The sequence below is a fragment of the Zosterops lateralis genome (genome assembly GCF_965231275.1).
Source record: "Zosterops lateralis genome assembly, chromosome: 5".
Taxonomy (NCBI): Eukaryota; Metazoa; Chordata; class Aves; order Passeriformes; family Zosteropidae; genus Zosterops; species Zosterops lateralis.
The window spans coordinates 72,299,669-72,317,706 of record NC_139766.1 but is presented as its reverse complement, the minus strand read 5'-3'; the positions used below and the strand labels follow the sequence as shown (position 1 = coordinate 72,317,706).

The window sequence follows — 18,038 nt, the reverse complement described above, 5'->3', positions numbered from 1 at the left end:
TTCCCGCTCCCGCTCCGGGGCAGCGCTGCCCCCACAGACCGCGGGCCCGGCCGGGCGCTGAGGGGGGAGCTCGGGGCACCCCCGTAGCCACGGGCGGCTCCGGGGAAACGTTCCCGACGGAGACCAGGCCGAGCCACCCGCGGCCCACACCGAAGCGGAGCAGGCTGAAGGCTGGCAGTGATGACGCAAGCGGCGGTTCCGGCGCCGGGGCGGTGACCGAGGCGGCGGCGCGGGCGGAAGGAAGGGAAGGAGGCGGGGGAAGGGTGTCTCGCCGCCGCCGCCGCTGCGGTGCCATTGCCAAGAGCGGGAAAGGGACGCGCGGGGAGCGGGCGCGGGCGGCCTGAGGGGAGAGCGGGAGCGCGCGCCGCGCCAGGGGAGCCCGAGCGGCGCCAGCGGCGGCCACAGGAAGTATCGCGAGAGTTGGCGCGGCGGCGCCGGCGCTAGAGGTGACCGAGGCAGCGGCGGTCGGGGCGCCTCCTCCTCTTTTTCCTCCTCCTCCTTCTTCTTCTCCTCCTTTTCCTTCCTCTCCGACCATGGAGAAGGCGGTCGGCGCGGCGGTAGCGGTGACGGCGGAGGAGGGAGGCGGCGAGGCCGGCGGCGGCGAGGCCGGCAGCGCCACGGCAGGGCCCGGTCCCCCGGAGGGGCCGAGCGGCCCCGCCGCGCCCCCATCGCCGTGCGGGCCCGGGGCGGCCGGGCTGGTGCGGGTGTGCGACCTCCTGCTGAAGAAGAAGGCGGTGCCGGGCAAGGCGAAGCGCGGCGGGCGGGCGGCCCGGCCGACCAGCAGCAGCGAGAGCGGCGGCGGCGGCAGCGAGAGCAGCAATAACGGCAGCGACGACGAGGAAGAGGAGGAGGAGGAGGAAGACGAGGAGGAGGAGGAAGAGGAAGAAGAAGAGGAGGTCTCCGAGGTACGGCGCGGGGGAGGCCCCGGGGGTTTTCCCTGCTGATCCGGTTTCATAATTCCAGCTCGTTCCCGGCTCCCCCCGCCCTCGGCCCTGCGGCAGAGCCGGGGAAGGGGCAGCACCTCGTGGCGGGGCACGGCCGATCCCGGCCTTCGGTCTCCCCCGCTCGTCGGGATGCGGTGCCAGCGCCCGCGGTTTTCCCCAGGGGTCGGGGGCTCCCTGGGAGCCGCAGCCAACGGCCGCCTTCATCCCTGGTGTGGCTTTATCCCGAAGGGAAAGGCCCAGGAGCCGCTGCAGGTGCTCTCTGCCGCGGTGCTGTGTGCCATGTGCTATATCGCGGTGGATGTGGGAGCCGGGAGAGGGAGAGCCGAGCGGTGGGAATGCTGCTGGCAAGCCCGGGCTGACGCTCCGGAGATAGGCCGGAGTGCTGGCTGCGTGGCTGGAAAGGTGTTGGCGCGCCCAGTGGTGGGAATCGGTCGTCCTGGAGAGAGTGAACAGGTAAAGCAGGTGAAGGTGCAGCTGAAGCAGGTGAAGGTGCAGCCAGGAGAAGGCTGCCAGAGAGCCCAGGGTGTTGAGCTGTTGGGTGATGTTTTCTCCTAAGCTGAAGGCCGCCCTGATTCCACGCAATGCAGAGCCCAGGGGAAGCATTAATTCGATTTTGTCGGGTGTTTGGATTTTCAGGTAGGTATTGTTGGAAAAGGCCTGTAAGGCTGGAGCCCCTTATTTGCATATGTAGTCACACAGGGTTGCTTTGTTGAGTGGTTTTAATTCTGTAACCTCCCCAGCTGAACGTTCACTTCCACTTTGTTTTTTTGAGTAGTGTCTGCACAGAAGTCCACTTGAAGCTTTTCAACTTTTCTTTGAACTTGGTTTCTAAGCAGTTTGGCTTTCACGTGGTATATCTACAGTTCTGTTAGAAACTGGGCAGGAAGGAAGAGTCTGATAGGTCCAAGGAAGGGCTGGGCTAGGATGGTGATAGGTTTTTCCACGCTTAAGCAGCACTCTGCATTTTATTCCTGCTGAAGCTGATACAAAAAGCATTTTATCCAGCTGTTTGAGATAAATTGCACGCAGTGAGCGTGTCTCAAAACATCTTGTTTCTGTGGCATTGGTTTTTAGGAAAGTCAATGTCATTGTGTAGGTAGAAGTTTTTATGGTGTAAGACTTGTAGGATAACTGGTTTGCTGCTGAACTATGTTGTCCAGCAGTCCTACAGGTGCTTGGAGTACTCTGTTGAGCAAAGGCTTTGGGATTTGCTGGGGTGATGTGTGAAGAAGGGATGGAGGCCCTGGAGTGACTTCAATGTATCTATCAGTTGACAAGCCCTGGGATCAGTTGTGCGTGATGGAAACATTCAACAGAATTTGTGTCAAGTGGGACCTACTGGTGAGGTCACAGGCCAGTTTTATTTAGTGGTCCACAGCCATTCTTCCCAATGGCTCCTTATGCTAGGATCTTTCAGGTGGAATCTTGTGTGCAGCAGGATGAGAAGGTCAGAGCCAGTTGAGGAATACAGGTAGTGGATGAGCTGAGCCTTTTCCTGCATGCTCTGCCTTCAAAGCCATAGGTACCTATTTCACATGCTTTGAGACTTGCAGAGAGGCATAAGGCACCGGAATACTTCACTTTTTATTTGACAGAGCGACATGTGCTGTAGACACTGATACAGGCAGTTTGTGAAGGCAGTTTGGGCATCTGGAAGCTTCCCTGATGGTTTCATCTTATACAAAGTGAAGGCTTTCCCAGCCTGGGTCGTCTGGGATTAAATATTAAGCAGGCCTAAGTAAGCAAGTGAATAATATTGAGATGGTGAAATTCAGAATTCACATCAAAAACATATGCTGCATGCTTCATTTATAATTGTTCTTGATCATGCAGGTTGCTTGCAAAAATCTGTTCGAGTCTTCCTCCTAGTGACTTCAGGATAAAATGATGCAGCTTGTAGAATATGCACAGCTGAAGCCACAGTTTTTAGGAGTGTGAACATGAGGATGGCCTGATTATTGGAGCAGAGCATCCAACTTGAACCTTGTTCCCAGCAGCTCCTGGGGAGGAAACGTGTTTTGAGTGTTCTCAGTGAAAGAGGGGTTTCCTCGTCTAAAGGGAACCTGATGGTTAGTTTTGGCTTTTAGAAATAATAATAATAATAATAATAATAAAAACAATGAAACCACTGTAGAAATAAAGGGCTATTTAATTGTTTGGGGATTAACTTTTTAAAAATTATTTTGTATTTTCTTGAGTTGTGCCCAGCTCTGCAGTTGGATTGTGGTCTTCTGACCATGAGCAGTCTGGAAGACACATAAAGTGAAAACCACAAAGAAATGTAAGTTGCTGATTTCACTGTAAGTGGAAACTACTGTGGGAATGCTGCAGAAGCTGATGTTCCTCCCAGCCATCCCCTTCATTATCTCTGTAAACCTAAAATAGTTAGTCTTAGGCTATTTTTTGCCCTTCCCATGCTTAATACATTAAGACTTCTCTAATCTCTGTAGCAAAGTGCTGCTAGATTTGACTGCTAATGAGACTGCTTCTAAAAATCAGGAGTACAGTAGCAACAAGTCCAGTGAGTTCTAAAGAGAAACCTGGTGCATCCTGAGTCACAGAAACCCAGGAGGAGAAAGACACTGTTTGGCTTAGTTGCTGCTGAGCTGATGGAATGGGGTAAAGAGTTATAATCAGCTGTTAGCATCTCTATGTCTAAACTCCATCAGATCTCAGTGTGGAAACACAGGCACTGTGGAGAACTTTGGGAGAAGTTTAATGGAAATTTCATATCAGCAACGTAATGAACTCCTGTAACACTATTCATGGCAACCTCCAAGGCTGATTTTTTAGATTGCAGAAAATTGCTGCAAAACCCCAAGACTTTAGGTAGTGGGGTCCAGTGTTGTTTGTAAAAGGTAAATTGCCTTTTTCCTAAAAAACAGTTGTTAGAAAATGGTAACTATTCTCATATACAGGAAGAGGAATCCTAAAGTATGAGAAGAATGACAGTAGGAGTTACATAGCAGGGGAGGTCAGCTTGCAGGTTCCTTCAAAGTGTTCTTGTACATACAAATTTTGTTCAACATTTCAGTTCATAGTGAAATAGTGTAAAAAATGAGCAGATCCTCATAGCAAGTTGCTGCTTAGAAACCTGATGTCCAGAGTGCATTAGGGCTTCTCTTATTTAACCATGAAAGGTTTAGTTGTGTAATAAAAATTGTTTACAAGCTTATTTCAAGTCTTGGAACTTGGAGGATGTTTGCTGCTGGCGGTGAAATTTATAATTTCCCTTTATATCCATCTTAAGAGTTTGTAAGTTACATTTTGTCCATGAATCTTGTGATGATCCAAGGTGTAGATCCATCTTGGATTTGTGTGTATTTATTACCTTTTCTGTCACCGAATTTTTATGTGCTGTGCTAATTAACCTTCCAGAACACAATCCTCAGTTAACCATACCTGAAAGCTCTGCCCTGTGCTAAGGGTGCTTTTTGAGGTGTTTTGACAGGTTTTTAAGCACTCTTGGTTCACTTGAGCCTCCTGAAAGTAAAAATTCATTTCTGTTTTTTTAGCTGCAATTGAAATAGTAATTGATCTGAGCTAGTAAGATGAAGTAAGTAGAACAACAAAACACCACCAGTCCTCTAAAATTTCTTCACGCAGAAGCTGCTCTGAATCCCTTGGCTTCAGATTTAAGGCAAAGTTAATCTGAAAACTTGGGCATCCTGGTGTGGTTTCAAGAGCATCACAGGCACATGGTTGTAATATTTAAATTGGAAAAGACTTGAAGAGCTTAAGTGTTCAAATGAGCTGATTTGAAACACAGAATTTATTTTAGAAATCTGTTTAGCTTTTTTAACCCTAGCTGTCTCTTCATCAGAATCCTGGAATAAGACCTGTGGATTCTGCAGGGCCACCATCTCTGGCTTGACCACTGTGTGATGCTTCCCTTCACTGGCATTTCTTTCATGTCCTTGGATCCTCACAGACAGGACTGAACGTGCAAATAACTGGGCCCTGTCCTTGTGAGTGTGTGACATCCCAAAGTGCAGTTCAGTCTCACTTCTGCTGCATTGTCTTTATTTTTTTCCTGTCTGTCTCAGCTGTGTTTTGCCTGTACCACTTTGTTTCTTCCATTCAAAAGAGGAAATAAGAGAGAAATACCTTAGCATGGTTCTCAAAAATCCCTGAGATCTCAGGGCTGATCCCAGGGCTGTTGGTGGGGGAATCCCACAGCCAGGTTTCACAGTAGTGAAATCTGCTGTAGTTGACCCCAGGGAAGCATTAGCCAAAACTGTTTAACATCCTTTCCTTACTGTTCCTGGACTAGGCTCCACCAAAATCAGTTTGGTTAGACCTAATGCTTTTTTTTTCTTTTTCTCTTTTTTTTTTTTTTTTTTTTTTTAAATTCTTAAATATTACTGTATTTTTTTTTTTCTGTGCTTTATTTAATTCAGGTAATCAGTGAATATCTGGGTTGAAAAAGAAAGCCCCCCAGCATAAAGTGGCCACTGAGAAGGTGGAGTTCAATATTGGTGGCACCATGTGAATTTGTTTACTTCCTTAGCTATTTCTTCAGGAAATGTTCTTATAAACATAATTCCCATGTGCAGGCTGGAGCCAAACACCTTACATTTTAAGCCAGTAATTCAGTTCTGTAAAGAGAATGGTTTCTCTGGAAGAGATTTAGCTCAGAGAGTTTCCTCATTTGTGAAGGTTGAAGGCAAATGGGATTGTGTTTTTATTTTTTTCCCCTGTATCTGTGTTTTAAAACCAAAGCTGTTGTGCTTATTTAGGATATAGCTGATTTGCAATTGGATTTAGGAATTAAAAAGTCGATGCTGCAGATCCAAGATAAGTAAGAAGCCTTTGTTTTGGAGGTTAAGGGAACAAGCCCTTTTAACTTGATGTTAAATAAAAATTGCCTAAATTTGCTGTTGGTGTCTTCAGGCCACCTGAGCAGAATCCATGGCTGCCTCAGTAGACACTGTGTGGTTTTTTTTTTTTTTTTTTAATGAAATGCTGTACTTCTGTTTTCTTGATGGTGTGGCTTTGTAGGTGACTCAACTGAAATGACATCCTGAAGATGTGCTGTGTCTGTAGAGCTTCTGTGGGACTTCTTTTGGCATGTCCATAACTTTTGACCTGTTGAGTAAGAAAACCATTGGTGAGGAAGGACTAGTGCTGGCACATGATTTGGGTAAGGTCATTTAGCTGTTGTGTACTTAGGAGAAAAGTCTTCTTTAATGTGAAGTTACCAGTGAATGTCAGTAGGTCTTGGTGTTAGTGTGAGAATTCTGGTGACTTCCATCCAGTCATTGTGCAGTGTCCGCAGGAATTCTGGAGAAAAAAACTCCATTGTTGACCAATGAAGGGCAGCATTTCCTCTCTGTTTCCACTAAGCAGTGCTTTGTGCTAATCAGTACTGGGAGAAGTTATCTCAGTATTCCAGATGTTTTTCAGCCAGGTTATCCCTCATACATTGTCCTAAGCTCATGACTGTGCAAAGAGGTAAAGCCACATGGAGGTATTACTTAACTGTTGTGTCACCTTATTTTCACACGAGGTAATAGTCCTACACCAGGCTAAAAATCAGCCACAAAGCCAAGCATGTCTTTAATACATCCTTGTTTGTGCTTGCAGTATTTTCTTTTAGGCTGGATGTTGTCATTAGAATGATTTTGTTGGCGTTACCCAAAGCAGTTTTTGACAAATTCAAATTACTGGTGTTTGATGTACAGGAGTCATTCCTCTTCTGTATTTTACCTGTATCCTCAAATTCCTGGAGCATAATGGCATATTCTAGGAAATTAGCTGAAGTAAACCTTGATTTTATGTTTTTCCCTGCCCCACCCCACTATCTTATGTGGTATTAATCATCTAGAGTGCATAATATGTCCAAATAAGCAGCTGCTCAAAGCTAGAAAGATGTTGGAACATTAAGAAATATGATGAAATACTGCTATTTAGAATATCAGTTTGGTGCTTTGGCTTCCATTCCCCTCAAGTTCAACTTGAAGCAATCAAAAAGTGTCTAGATTCCTTATTTTTTAGTTTAAAACTGAAGAAATCTTGCACACAGTAATAAAAGTTCAAACTGCTGCTAAGGGAGCTGCCTCATATTTGGTCTCAGGTTCGCTCTCCCTTGCACTGATGTACAAGGAATGGTTCTTGCTGAGTCTGTACATCTGTCCAGCTGTGCAGGAACAGTTTTGGGGACTACAATCCCAGCAGAAGGGGAGTATCTGCAACCCCCCTCTCGAGAAGGGAATGATTCAGAGATAAGAGGAGGAAGGTCGCTCTTATCCTCCCAGCTGTACCTCCCAGTTCTTCCCACACACAAGGGAAAAGCTAAACACTTGCAGGAGAAGCTGGAGCTCCCTTGTACATCTGTGTCTGGCAGGTGACTTACGTGTTTTCCTGTCCTGGAGCTTTCCCATTTCCAAACTTCAGGTGTTCTTGCCTTTTGTTCAGTCTTGTCCTGAAATGCTTTGCCAGTGGAATTTTCCTCTTGATACTCTTCTGCAGATGGGAATTGTCTCCACAGAATGGGTAACAATGCTTTAATGAAGTTGAAATTTTCAAGTCATGATGTGACTTAGTTTTTTTCTCCTCAAGTTGCTCAGTGCTGTTCAGCCCCTGCATCAGTGTGGGTGCTAATTCCACTGAAATTAGGGGAGTTGGGCTTGGAGGAAGGAAAAAAAAAAGGGCATTCAGTGCTCCTCCCAGCCACTTGGGAAATGATGTCGTTGAAAAAAAAACCTCAGTAAGAGAAAAAACACATTTCCAGTTGATCAGTTCCTGGATCCAGTTTGTCAGACACAAGAGCTTGTGCTGACACAGCGAAGAGCAGGAACTCAGGCAGGGAGGGGGATGAGTACTGCCTCTTTCGGTGGGATAATTCATTTAAATCCTTGTCATAGAAAACATTAGCATTGTTTCTGAGGACTCCAGTTGGTTAGAATGGTACAGATCAGCAAGAATTTTTGTCTTCAAGGGCAAACTAGTCCTCTTGACACTTCCTCTGGATCATTCTGTTTGGAAGTGACTGGAACAGATAAATCACACAGAATTCTTTTTGGTTTTTCTGTGTGTAGCTTATAACTTAGAGCTTCTTCTGATAAAATCAGCACTGACTTTTGTCTCTGGTCTTTGTTCAAGTTCTTGAAAGCAGCTTATTAAGGATAGGGAGAAAGAGTGGAATTAAGCAGGATTTTATTAAAGTACTGCAGTCTTTTGGTTTATCACCATCACTTTTGTGTCATTTAGTGCAGTGCAGCAAAGGAGTCACTTTGGAGACTGACTAAAAAAGTCACAATTGTGACCATAATCATAACACAAAAACCCAAGCTGGCTTAAAGAGACCAAACACTTTGAATGTTCCAGTCGGCTCCATGGATGAACATATGCCTTCTGTCCATCCCTGTCACTAACAGAAGTGAAAGCTGGCATAACAGCATGCTGGTATTTTTGTGGAGAATCAGCTTGATCAAGGAACTCCTCAGGGATAAATATAGTGGCCAACTTTCTGCACTAAATTTCAGAAAAGGCCTTTTCTGTAGCTTGGATTGGGGGGGATGGGGGGGGTGGTGTCTACAGTTCTGTGTAAAATCACTCTAAATGCACTTGTGCCTTCAAGTTGAGAAAATTTTCTAGTGTCTTTAAGTTGAGGTGGGTTTTAGAAACATGCTGGTACCTGCACCACAGCTGGGTTCTGCAAAAATACTAAGGTTAGAAAATGGCACAGTGTGATGGGTTGACTTAAAGGCTTACCTCTGTCTAGGGTGGGAAATCTCTTTGTCCTCTGTGGCTGAGCACTGGTGGAACAGCTGTGCCAAGGGCCATGTTTATTATGAAAGTTGATATGGAGCCTAATTCCTTCTGTGCTTTGGAGCAGTTGTGGGTTGTTGTGTCCCAGGGCTGTTTAGTTATATCAGAGGATGCCCAAAACCTCAGTTAGGCCTAGAAAAATCTTACAATAATAATGATTTATTGGTTTTGAAGAGGTGTATGGAGTAGTGACACCCAATAGGTGCTTCCTTGGGGGAGCTAGACTTGAAGTAAGAACCAGTAGTTACCAGTAGAACTCATAATGAAATTAAAAAAAAAAAAAAAAAAGTTACATTTAAAAATTTACCAAAATGTTTTCAAGAAGGGCAGATGTCTTCTATGGTGGCTTTCATTCTAATCCAGAATTGTTTGCTACAGAGTACACAGCCTTTCCAAAAACCATTGGAATACTTGTTAATAGAAATAACTCAAGCAATTATCTCATAACAAAAGTATTGTCCACCCTGTCCAGAAGATACTTAGTTTTCTAAACAACTTTTTGTCAAGTTCCACAGCATTTATTAGACTTGGTCATAGTAAAATAATTCTGTCAGGCTCTGTGTGTGTGTGATGTAATTTAAATGTGGTGGGGGGAAGAAGTTCTCTGTGGGAGGGGTGTGTTGGGTTGGCAGGGGACCTCAGCCTGCCTGCTGGGGCAGTGAGGGGTTTGACCACGCTGTTGAGGAGGGTTTAAGTGTTTTTGGTATGGACTCTTGGGTGCCTTTAGAGGGTTAGTCTTGGGCTAAAATCAGGCTCTTTCTGTGAACACCTCTGGAATTGAGGGTAAGTGTTTGTGAGTTAAATGTCATATCTTCTGGTAATCTGAGATAAACTGAACCTGTGATTTTATTTCTGAAGGCCCAGCAAAGAAGAGATGGAGAACAGGAGGTATAGAACTCCAGTGTTCTGCCAGACGTGTTTCTGTGTGGCAGCTGGTCCAACTACACTGGTAGTAAATTTTGGGAGTTGTGCTCTGTGGTCCCCAGTCTGTCTTGATCTTCCTGGTAACCTCAGGAAACCTCATGAAAAAGGGAATGAACAACCATATTGAATGAAAATAGAGATCCCATTAGTATCTCATGTTCTATTCAGTTTATGTATTTTGCCTTCTTCAGCCTTATCCAACAGTTTGTTCTGTTAAATTCTAGGCTTGATATTGCTGTCAATGAATGGAGTAGGTTTTCAACCATTTTTAGTCTGTGAATTTGAAGATGCTAGCTGAGTAACTCTGATTATTGAGAGTTTTGTAAAAGAAACAAACATCAAGTACATTGTTATGGTTCCTGTTTTTGGAATAGGTTTCAAAATCTGGTATTAACCAATTCTGAATTCGTTATGAACAGCCTGAATCTAGAGCTGTTGAGACAACCATCTGATTCACAGCCAGGAAGACAGGGGCAACCTGATCCAGCAGGTCCTGGATTAGAATTTGAAGTGAAAATACTTGATATAATATTCACTTAATTAGCATTTATGTGTAGAAGTAAATGCTGGATGAGGGCACTTTTAAAGGAGTAGGATACTTTGTCCTAAATAGTGGGTTTTCCTGCTTTAAGGTTTCCTAATTCATGGCAGGGAACGTATCTGCACTTAAAAACTTTTTAAGAACTTGCACTCAAATTTTCATGTTCCAATGTGGAGATACCTTGGATTAGTACCTGCCTTAGGATTTGAGAGGTGTTGGTATGACTGTTGTTGGACTGTATGTGCTGCTTCATTACACACAGCTTTTCTGTCACCAGTATTTCACATGTGGAATGAGAAAGGAATAGAAGTTCATTCATTTGAAGAAGGATCTTCCATGTCCCAAGTTGTGTTTTCTGAACATGTCCTTCATTTTAATTGTGTCTTTCCCAAAACCATGGTTCTTTAGTGTGTTTCAAAGTCTTTGGCCTAAGGCCCTGGAGCATTGTATTGCCCAGTGAAAACTTACTGGATATGGATAACTTAAAGGAAGATCTCTTACAGGAAGCTCCCCTTAGACAAAAATGTCCACCAGTAATCTTACACTTCTGCCAAAAAACCCTTTCAAAATGCTCATGTAATTTTGTCTCCCTTTTTCACCTTCTGTCAGATACATTTGGATTTGCATTGGGCAGTTCCTCCATAGCAAGATAATAGGAGTTACATTCACATGGTTGTTTTTTAGTGATGTCGTAGTTCAGTTCATCTTCAGGGCACTGCTGTGGATGAGTATTTCCTCCTTTTTCCATGCTTAGGTTTGCCTTAGGGAGTTGAAATCCAAAAGAATAGGGCTGATGTAGGCACTGACCAGGGTGGAAGGCCCCTGGCTGATGAGCAGGGTTTGTCTCTCTGTATGCCAGGATGCTGGTTGATTGCTGGGCTATAAAACTGCTCCAGGTGTCAGATGCATTTAGGCAAAGATAAATAAAGACTTAATTGAGAAATGTTTTTATAATGTGCCTCTAGTTTCTGTCTCAAGATGGATAGTGTGACAATAAGAGGCTGCTGATAAAGTGGAGATGATTAGCTCACAACTCTTGACCGGAGTGTTGCAGTCTCCCTCCAGACAGAGCTTGCTTTTGACATTCCCTGTCTTCAGGTTCCTGGGAAAAGTCTATAAACTGAGTGCTTTCTGGCTGAGCTTGTATGATCTGTTGGTGAATCTTTATATTTCTCTTTCTGGTGTGATGGTGCTAACTCATAATTTGGTTGTGGAATTAATCAGCTTTTTTTATTGACCCATGATTGAGGAATTGTCTATGAAATGGTAATGCAGCTGGAATGCTGCAATTCCTAATTCCCCAGCTATTACTGGGAGGAGAAGGCCATCTCTTTGAGAAGGCTTCTCTGGGCATGGAGTCCTTATATTCCCTGGCCCCATCACATCCTGACAGTTCCTGCAAGCTGCCAAGTCAGCTTCCACAGCGTAGTGCTTCTGCTGAGGGAGAACAGATCAGAGGAGGGTTTTATGAAGGGAATTGGGGAAGTTAGTCCATCAGACAGGTCATAAGTGTCCTAGTCTCTCAACACTCAGTCTTGAAACCTTTTTAGTGATATGTAGTCTTCTAAATGGACGTAAAAAAAAACTCAGGATGTGTTAACTGTGCTGCTTTCAAAGGTAGTTAAGTCAGATACCTTTTCCAGATTCTAATTTCCCCACAGCTGTGGAAAACCTAGATCTCAAGGATACCATAAGGAATAGAATTCCATCCTTTCCAGCTCTGTCTCTTTACCAAAACGAGTAACACTAACTGAACGGAAAACACTGGATGTGTCAGAAGGGTCTGGAATGCCTTGCTGCTGCCCTAGGCCAGGGGAAGAATAGGCTGGAGAGAAATGAAAGATTTGTCTCGGCAGAAAAATTAGGTTTTGAGTGGGAAATCATCTTGGATGGTCAAAAAAAGTTGTTACATGGTTGTTAGAGAAGAAAAATATGTGTCTTTGTTATCAAAGTTTCCTTGTCTGTGGGAGATAATGGAGCTGAATCAAGGGGGGTGTGATAATGAGAATGGGCAGCAAGGATCATCTTGTGACTCTAAAACTCATGTGAAAGCTCCCCTGCAGCTTTTGGCAGGAAAGTCTGAAATGCTCAGAGAGAGACATTAAATTATAAGGCTAAGGGAATAAAAAAATCAGAATAAAATATGTCTTCAGTATTTATCAGTTTAGAGCCATCATCCCTGTACATCCCCACCCCAATTATGAAAATGAAAGGAAGAAAGTAGGTTTCTTTTATTTGAAATTCAGTAAGCACCTGCCTGAAGGATGTTGGAAATTTAGGCTGACAACTGCAGAGCTGTGATTGCTGCAAGAAGTGAAGTAAAAGAAACCAATATTCAATGTGAAAATAGAAAAAAAACAGATGGGGGTCATGACTTCAGGCGGTGCCTGAGGTTTGGGTTTGGACTTACTTGTTTTTATGTAACCACTGAGGATCTAGAAGTAGGAGTTGGATGAATCTCTGTGGAGGGAATACCTGAAATAGTAGGTTTAAAACTCATTTTATTTTGTATTGACATAGAACTAAAGGACTTTAAAGATTGCACCAAGTGGTGACTGATGCAAACTACAAAGAGATGATGCTTTTGGGGTGTAACAAGATTTTTGTATTTAGAAAAGAAAAGGCGATACAAGAAGCAGCAGAGAAGAATGTTTTTAGTGTCTTGGTGGTTATACTGACATGATGGAGAGCTGCAAATTATGGGCTGTAGTTCTTAATGAAGGTTGATAAATCCTGGTGCATTTATCTGGAGCAGTGAGTACCCTTGGGGTATCTGTTTGGGGAAACATTCCGTTCTGGCTTAGTTGTAAAGGGGTTTGAAAAATTGTTTTCATTCTAAGAGCAGATATGAAGAACTGGGTTCAGTCCAGCAAATGAATGTAGGTGGAAGTATCATCACTCTAAAAATGGAAAAACTAGGCCCAACATAAGTTTGAAGCAGCCTTTGAAAAATCTATGTGGATATTCCTTGCACCGAGTATTTTTCTTGTTTATCAACAGCTGCTCCTGTAATCTTGCCACGGTTTTTTGTTTTGTGTTGAAGAGCAAACTTGGTCATTTGAAGGTTTTAATGCTGGAATTTTTCCTTTGGTGAATTAACAGAGTTTTCTGATTTCAAGCATGTTTCTAATGAATGTGAAATGCTCATCTTATGTGTGTAAGTGTATCTTGTCTGTATTTTTCATTGTCATAGGTATCTCAGTTTTCAAGGTATTCTCTGTGACAGTGGTGGCAGTTTTGGCTCTTGGCACTCTAGCAGATAATCAGAATGTCACAAAATTTTGGCTGGAAACCCACTCTGGTTTTTGGTTTTAACTGTCTCAGGAACTTTTGGATTCTGTCTGATTGTGCACCTACTTCTGGAAAGGGAAATACTTGGGAATGCCTACTAAAGGGTATAACTGATAATTGGTTCTGTATCGAGGGCCTGTCTTCAACTCTCCTTTTTTTTCTTCTCAGAGTGATTAGAGTTTTTCAGTAATTAATGCACCTCATGATTTTGCTGAATAAGGTGTTAGTAGCTGCATGGGACAGGGTTTAAACAGCCCAACCTTGACACTGTGCTCTGTGGCTCTGAAAACACACACAAAAAAAGTGTGTTTATGTGCTTTGGGACAGTTGGTGACCAGTACTGCTTGATCAGCTGTAAATAGATAACAATGTGCTTTTGTGATATAAGAGTGGGAATTGTCTGATCAATTGTTCAATGCTCACATTTCTGGGTGCCAGAATCTGTCTTGGATCAATGGTTGAAATGCTTGTGCTTCAGGGTGACATGATGCCAGTTCAGAATTAGTGGTGGCTTGCGTGGGACTGGAAGGTTGGAATGAAAGGTCTTCCTGAAAACTGTCTGCGAGCTCTTGAGCGTGTACAGCTCTGCTCTGCATGAGCAACTGTGCTCTTGTGGAGGTTTTTATTCTTCCCTTGGTCATTTCCACATAGTTACCAGTGCTGTGTGGGGAGCACAGTGCAGAGTAAACAAGCCTTGATTTGTACCCATACCTAGTTTTGCTTTTCTCAGAACACTTTCAGGATTCAACACACTTCATATGGTTTGAAGCAGGACTTTGTTCCCCATTTTTAAGACTGTCTCGTCAAGCTGCACTTGAGATGTTCTCTCTCCTACCTTCAGTGTGGGGAACAGAAGGGTTTTGTGTGTTTTGGGCTCACAGAGTGTAAGGGACATGATGGATAGACACAGCTCAGACAGCTGGGTGGTTTTAGGGTGCCTCTTGATCAGGAGAAAAGGGTGATTTTTAGTAGTGGATGGTAATAAATGAGAGTGCTTCAGCATAATGCTCAATAAAGATAATTAGCTTCCAAGTAGGAGCTGAGATGTTTCGAAGAGATGTGTTTTATCTTTTCTGATCAACCAGTTCGAGTAATTCCTAGAGCTAGACTTGAAAGTGAGCAAGAAATGGGTTTGTGTTTACCTGTGCAGAATTGAAGATGTATTTCCTGACCTGTGTGTAAAACCGAAAATCACACAGTTGAAATACAAAAGAAATTAATCACAAGGGTCTAAATATTTTTTTGTTTTTTCAATAGAAAGTTGTTTTTTTAAAATTTCTTGCTCTATTTTTCATGAACAGAATGGAAGCATGTCTTAAAGCCTTTACTTTACGCCACTATGAGATCTTCAGTAAAACATAAAGAGTTGGGATGGGCTTTTTAGAATTTTGTAATCCATACTGTAAATATTTTTGAAGTATGAAAGAAAGTATGAAATCTCCTTTTGCAGATGAGTTCTTCTTTCTAAGCCAGTACCAGAGAGCTGCAGATCAAGGTGTGGGCCAGGGGAGAAGAGGAAGGATTGGGTACTGAGGTTGAGTGTGAAGTTTGGAATGTTTTGTTTGCTGCCCCTAAACAAATGTCGAGGGTGACTTGTTTTCAATGCCAGGAAGGTTTTTTACTGCCCTCATGGCTCACACGTAGAACTCAAGTCCTCGTGTCCCTCATGTGTACAGGAAAGTCTGAAATATTCTTTGGCTTAGAGTTTTGTAACTGATGTGATGCTGTTGCAGACAGGGCTCTGTAGTTACCCAAGCAGAACGGGAAATGGTTCAGCTCTGAAGGTGATTGTGCTCCTTCTCCTCCTGAAAATCTGGTGTTTGTTTTATAGAGTTGGAGGAGATGGTGCTGTTTCAATTTGCCCTGTGTGGAGCAGAGGGCTGCTTTTGTTCCAGTGTAATGCCATTTTTACATTTGAAAATGTTTTCAGTGGTGTCATGTGTGAAGTCCCTAGCTCAGTGCTAAGTTGTGTGTTTTAATCTGCCTTTTTTTTTTTTTTTTAATGTTATTTAAGGTATCTGTTAATTCTTTCTGAGGCTCAGAAGACTGAATAACTTGTCTTTTGAGACATGAGTGTTATGTGGGAGGTGGTGGCTGGTATTTTCCTTTTTTATATATATATGGAAAGAAATCCTTCAAGCTGTCAGGGACAGCTTTGTACTTGGGCTGGTGTTTGTGCGTTATTACTGGATTTCATGTACACAGGAACAGTTGCTGGGCTGCTGGAGATCCCACCCTAAAAGCATGACTCCAGAGGAGCCATGGAATAATCTTCTGTGGTTTTTCCTTGAATTAATTCTTGTAAAACAATGTAAAATCTGGGATATTTCCTTAAGTGGAAAAATAGTGCAGACAGCCTGAGCAGATGTCAGGTTTTTGTAAAATGGAAGGCTTTGTAATAGGTGAGTAGGATGTAATTCCCATTTTTTGTGGTTAATTCACATTTTTTAATGGAAGAATGTAGTGCCTAAAATTTATAATGATCAATGGAATTTCTCTTTGTGATCTTACTAACCAGTCTGGCCAGCTTTCTAAATCCAGGTAAGAATATTCTTGCTGTCAAGTCTTTTTAACAATTAGTATTTTTTGGGGAAAGATAGCATTGATTAAACTAAGTGCTTCTTACTGTGAGTATTTCTTCAAGTAAAATCGTGAACTTAATTCCTTTGGCCTGTAGACTCCTTTGTGCTCTGCTAAAATGACATAATGAGAGGAGATTTTTGTGGGGTTGACAAGATTTATTATGCTGCATGTTTTGAACTGGAAAATTAGTTATTTTGAGAGCTCCAGATACGATTGCTCAGTGATTTTGACCTCCTGTGTACAGAATTGGTATCACTGTCACCTAGGGTTATGGAGTATGTAAGATAAAAATCTTTTGGTCCATTCGATATTTTGAGTTAAGCAGAGAAGTGTGTAGGTAAGACGTGGTTACTCATCTTGGTGGGCAGATCATGATCTTTCTCAAAGCTGCATTGTGGAGACCTTGCTCCATGCGGTCAGTACCCTTTTCTATTGGTGTCCCAGCCTTTTTCTGGAATTCCTGCCACCCGGGAGCTGGGTGGAGGAGGAATGGATGAGGCCAGGTGGAAACACGGCAGTGGATGGAGCAGCGCTGGAAAGAGGTTCAGGAGGTTTTGGTGTAATGGGAAGACAGGTCATAGCACAGAAACAAATGTGGCATGGCACGGACCTGCCTAATCTAAGGGCTGGGATTTCTGCGAGTTCACGGCGGGGGAGGAGGCGAAACGATCCATTGGGACACGTAAAAACGAGCTGGTTGTGCTCGGGCTTTTTTCGTTTAATTATTCTCTATTTCCAGCGCGGAGGCGCGGGCGGAGGGCCCAGGGCGGGCGTTGGGCAGCGGCGCGGCGCGCGGCCCCCCCCCGCACGCGGGTGGTAGCGCCGGGCGCGCACGGGGTGGAACGGTCCATTTCCTGTTCCCGTGCCGGCGGCGGGGGGGCCCGGCCGTGAGGGAGGGGGCGGTGGGGCATGGCGGCGGCGCGGTGAGGCGGGGCGCGGGCGGCCGCGATGGAGGCATACGTGCTGGAGGACATCCTGGAGGTACGGCCGGGGCACGAACAAAGGGGGCCGGGGGATCGCGGGGGGCCTCGGGGCCGGACGCCCGGCCCCGGCCGTTGAGGCTGCGGCGCTCGGTGGGGCCCGGGCGAACGGGGCCGGGCACCGGCGCTCCCGTCCCCTCCCCCGCCGGGCGGGGTGTGGGACGGGCACCCCTGCGGGTGACATTGCGGTCATATTACCGGCGATTTCAGCCGCCGCCTGCCGTAACTCTCTCTTTTTTAATCTTTGTTGCCAGTGTTTCCGTTTCATAGAATCATGGAATCACAGAATGGCTTGGATTGGAAGGGACCCTGAAGATCATCTTATTACAGCCCTGTGTTATGGACAGAGACACCTCCCACTGTGCCAAGGTGCTCCAGGCCCCGTCCAGCTTGGCCTTAGACACTTTCAGGGATGGGGCAGCCACAGCTTCTCTGGGCAATCTGTGCCACGGCCTCACTACTCTCACAGGGAGGAATTTCTTCCTAATATCTAAATCTGCTCTCAATCAATTTGAACCCATTCCTCCTTGTCCTGTCACTACATACTTTTGTAAGTAGTGTCTCCTCCTTTTTCCTGCAAGTTCCCTTCAGGCGCTGAAGGCCACAATTGGGTCACTCTGAAGCCTTTTTTTTTTTCCAAGGTGAACAATCCTAATTCTCTCAGCCTGTCTTCATAACAAAGGGGCTCTATCCCCCTGATCACCTTGGTGGCCTCCTCTGGACTCTCTCCAGCAGCTCCAGCTCCACGTCCTTCCTGTGCTGGGGACCCAAAAGCTGGAGGCAGGACTTGAGGTGGGGTCTCAGCAGAGCAGAGAGGCACGTGTGTTGCAGTATGTAATTTCTCTTACTGCATTTCCAGTTGTCTTAAGTGTAGCCTGCTCTTGCTTCCTCTACAGAAGTAGATCTCCCGCTGCAGCAGTAATTTATTATGAAATGAGTGACATTATCCCTTCCTGTGAAGGTAAGCTGGAAGTGACCTTTCAGCCAAATGGAGAGGCCAGC

At 44.6% G+C, this 18,038-nt stretch overlaps 1 protein-coding gene across 6 annotated transcripts in view; it reads left to right on the top strand.

Annotated features, from left to right (window-relative positions):
* The first annotated feature begins 316 nt into the window (after positions 1 to 316).
* Positions 317 to 18,038, top strand: part of ANKRD17 (ankyrin repeat domain 17) — a 70,027-nt gene continuing 52,305 nt past the window's right edge. For 5 of the 6 annotated variants that reach the window (XM_083861789.1, XM_083861788.1, XM_083861786.1 and 2 more), the window contains exon 1: positions 16,953 to 17,037. In XM_083861789.1, the coding sequence (XP_083717915.1) occupies positions 17,005 to 17,037 (33 nt within the window). In that variant the 5' untranslated portion in view covers positions 16,953 to 17,004. Of the gene's footprint in view, positions 906 to 16,952; positions 17,038 to 18,038 lie in introns of those variants that run through there. The other variant, XM_083861784.1, reaches the window with a different exon arrangement.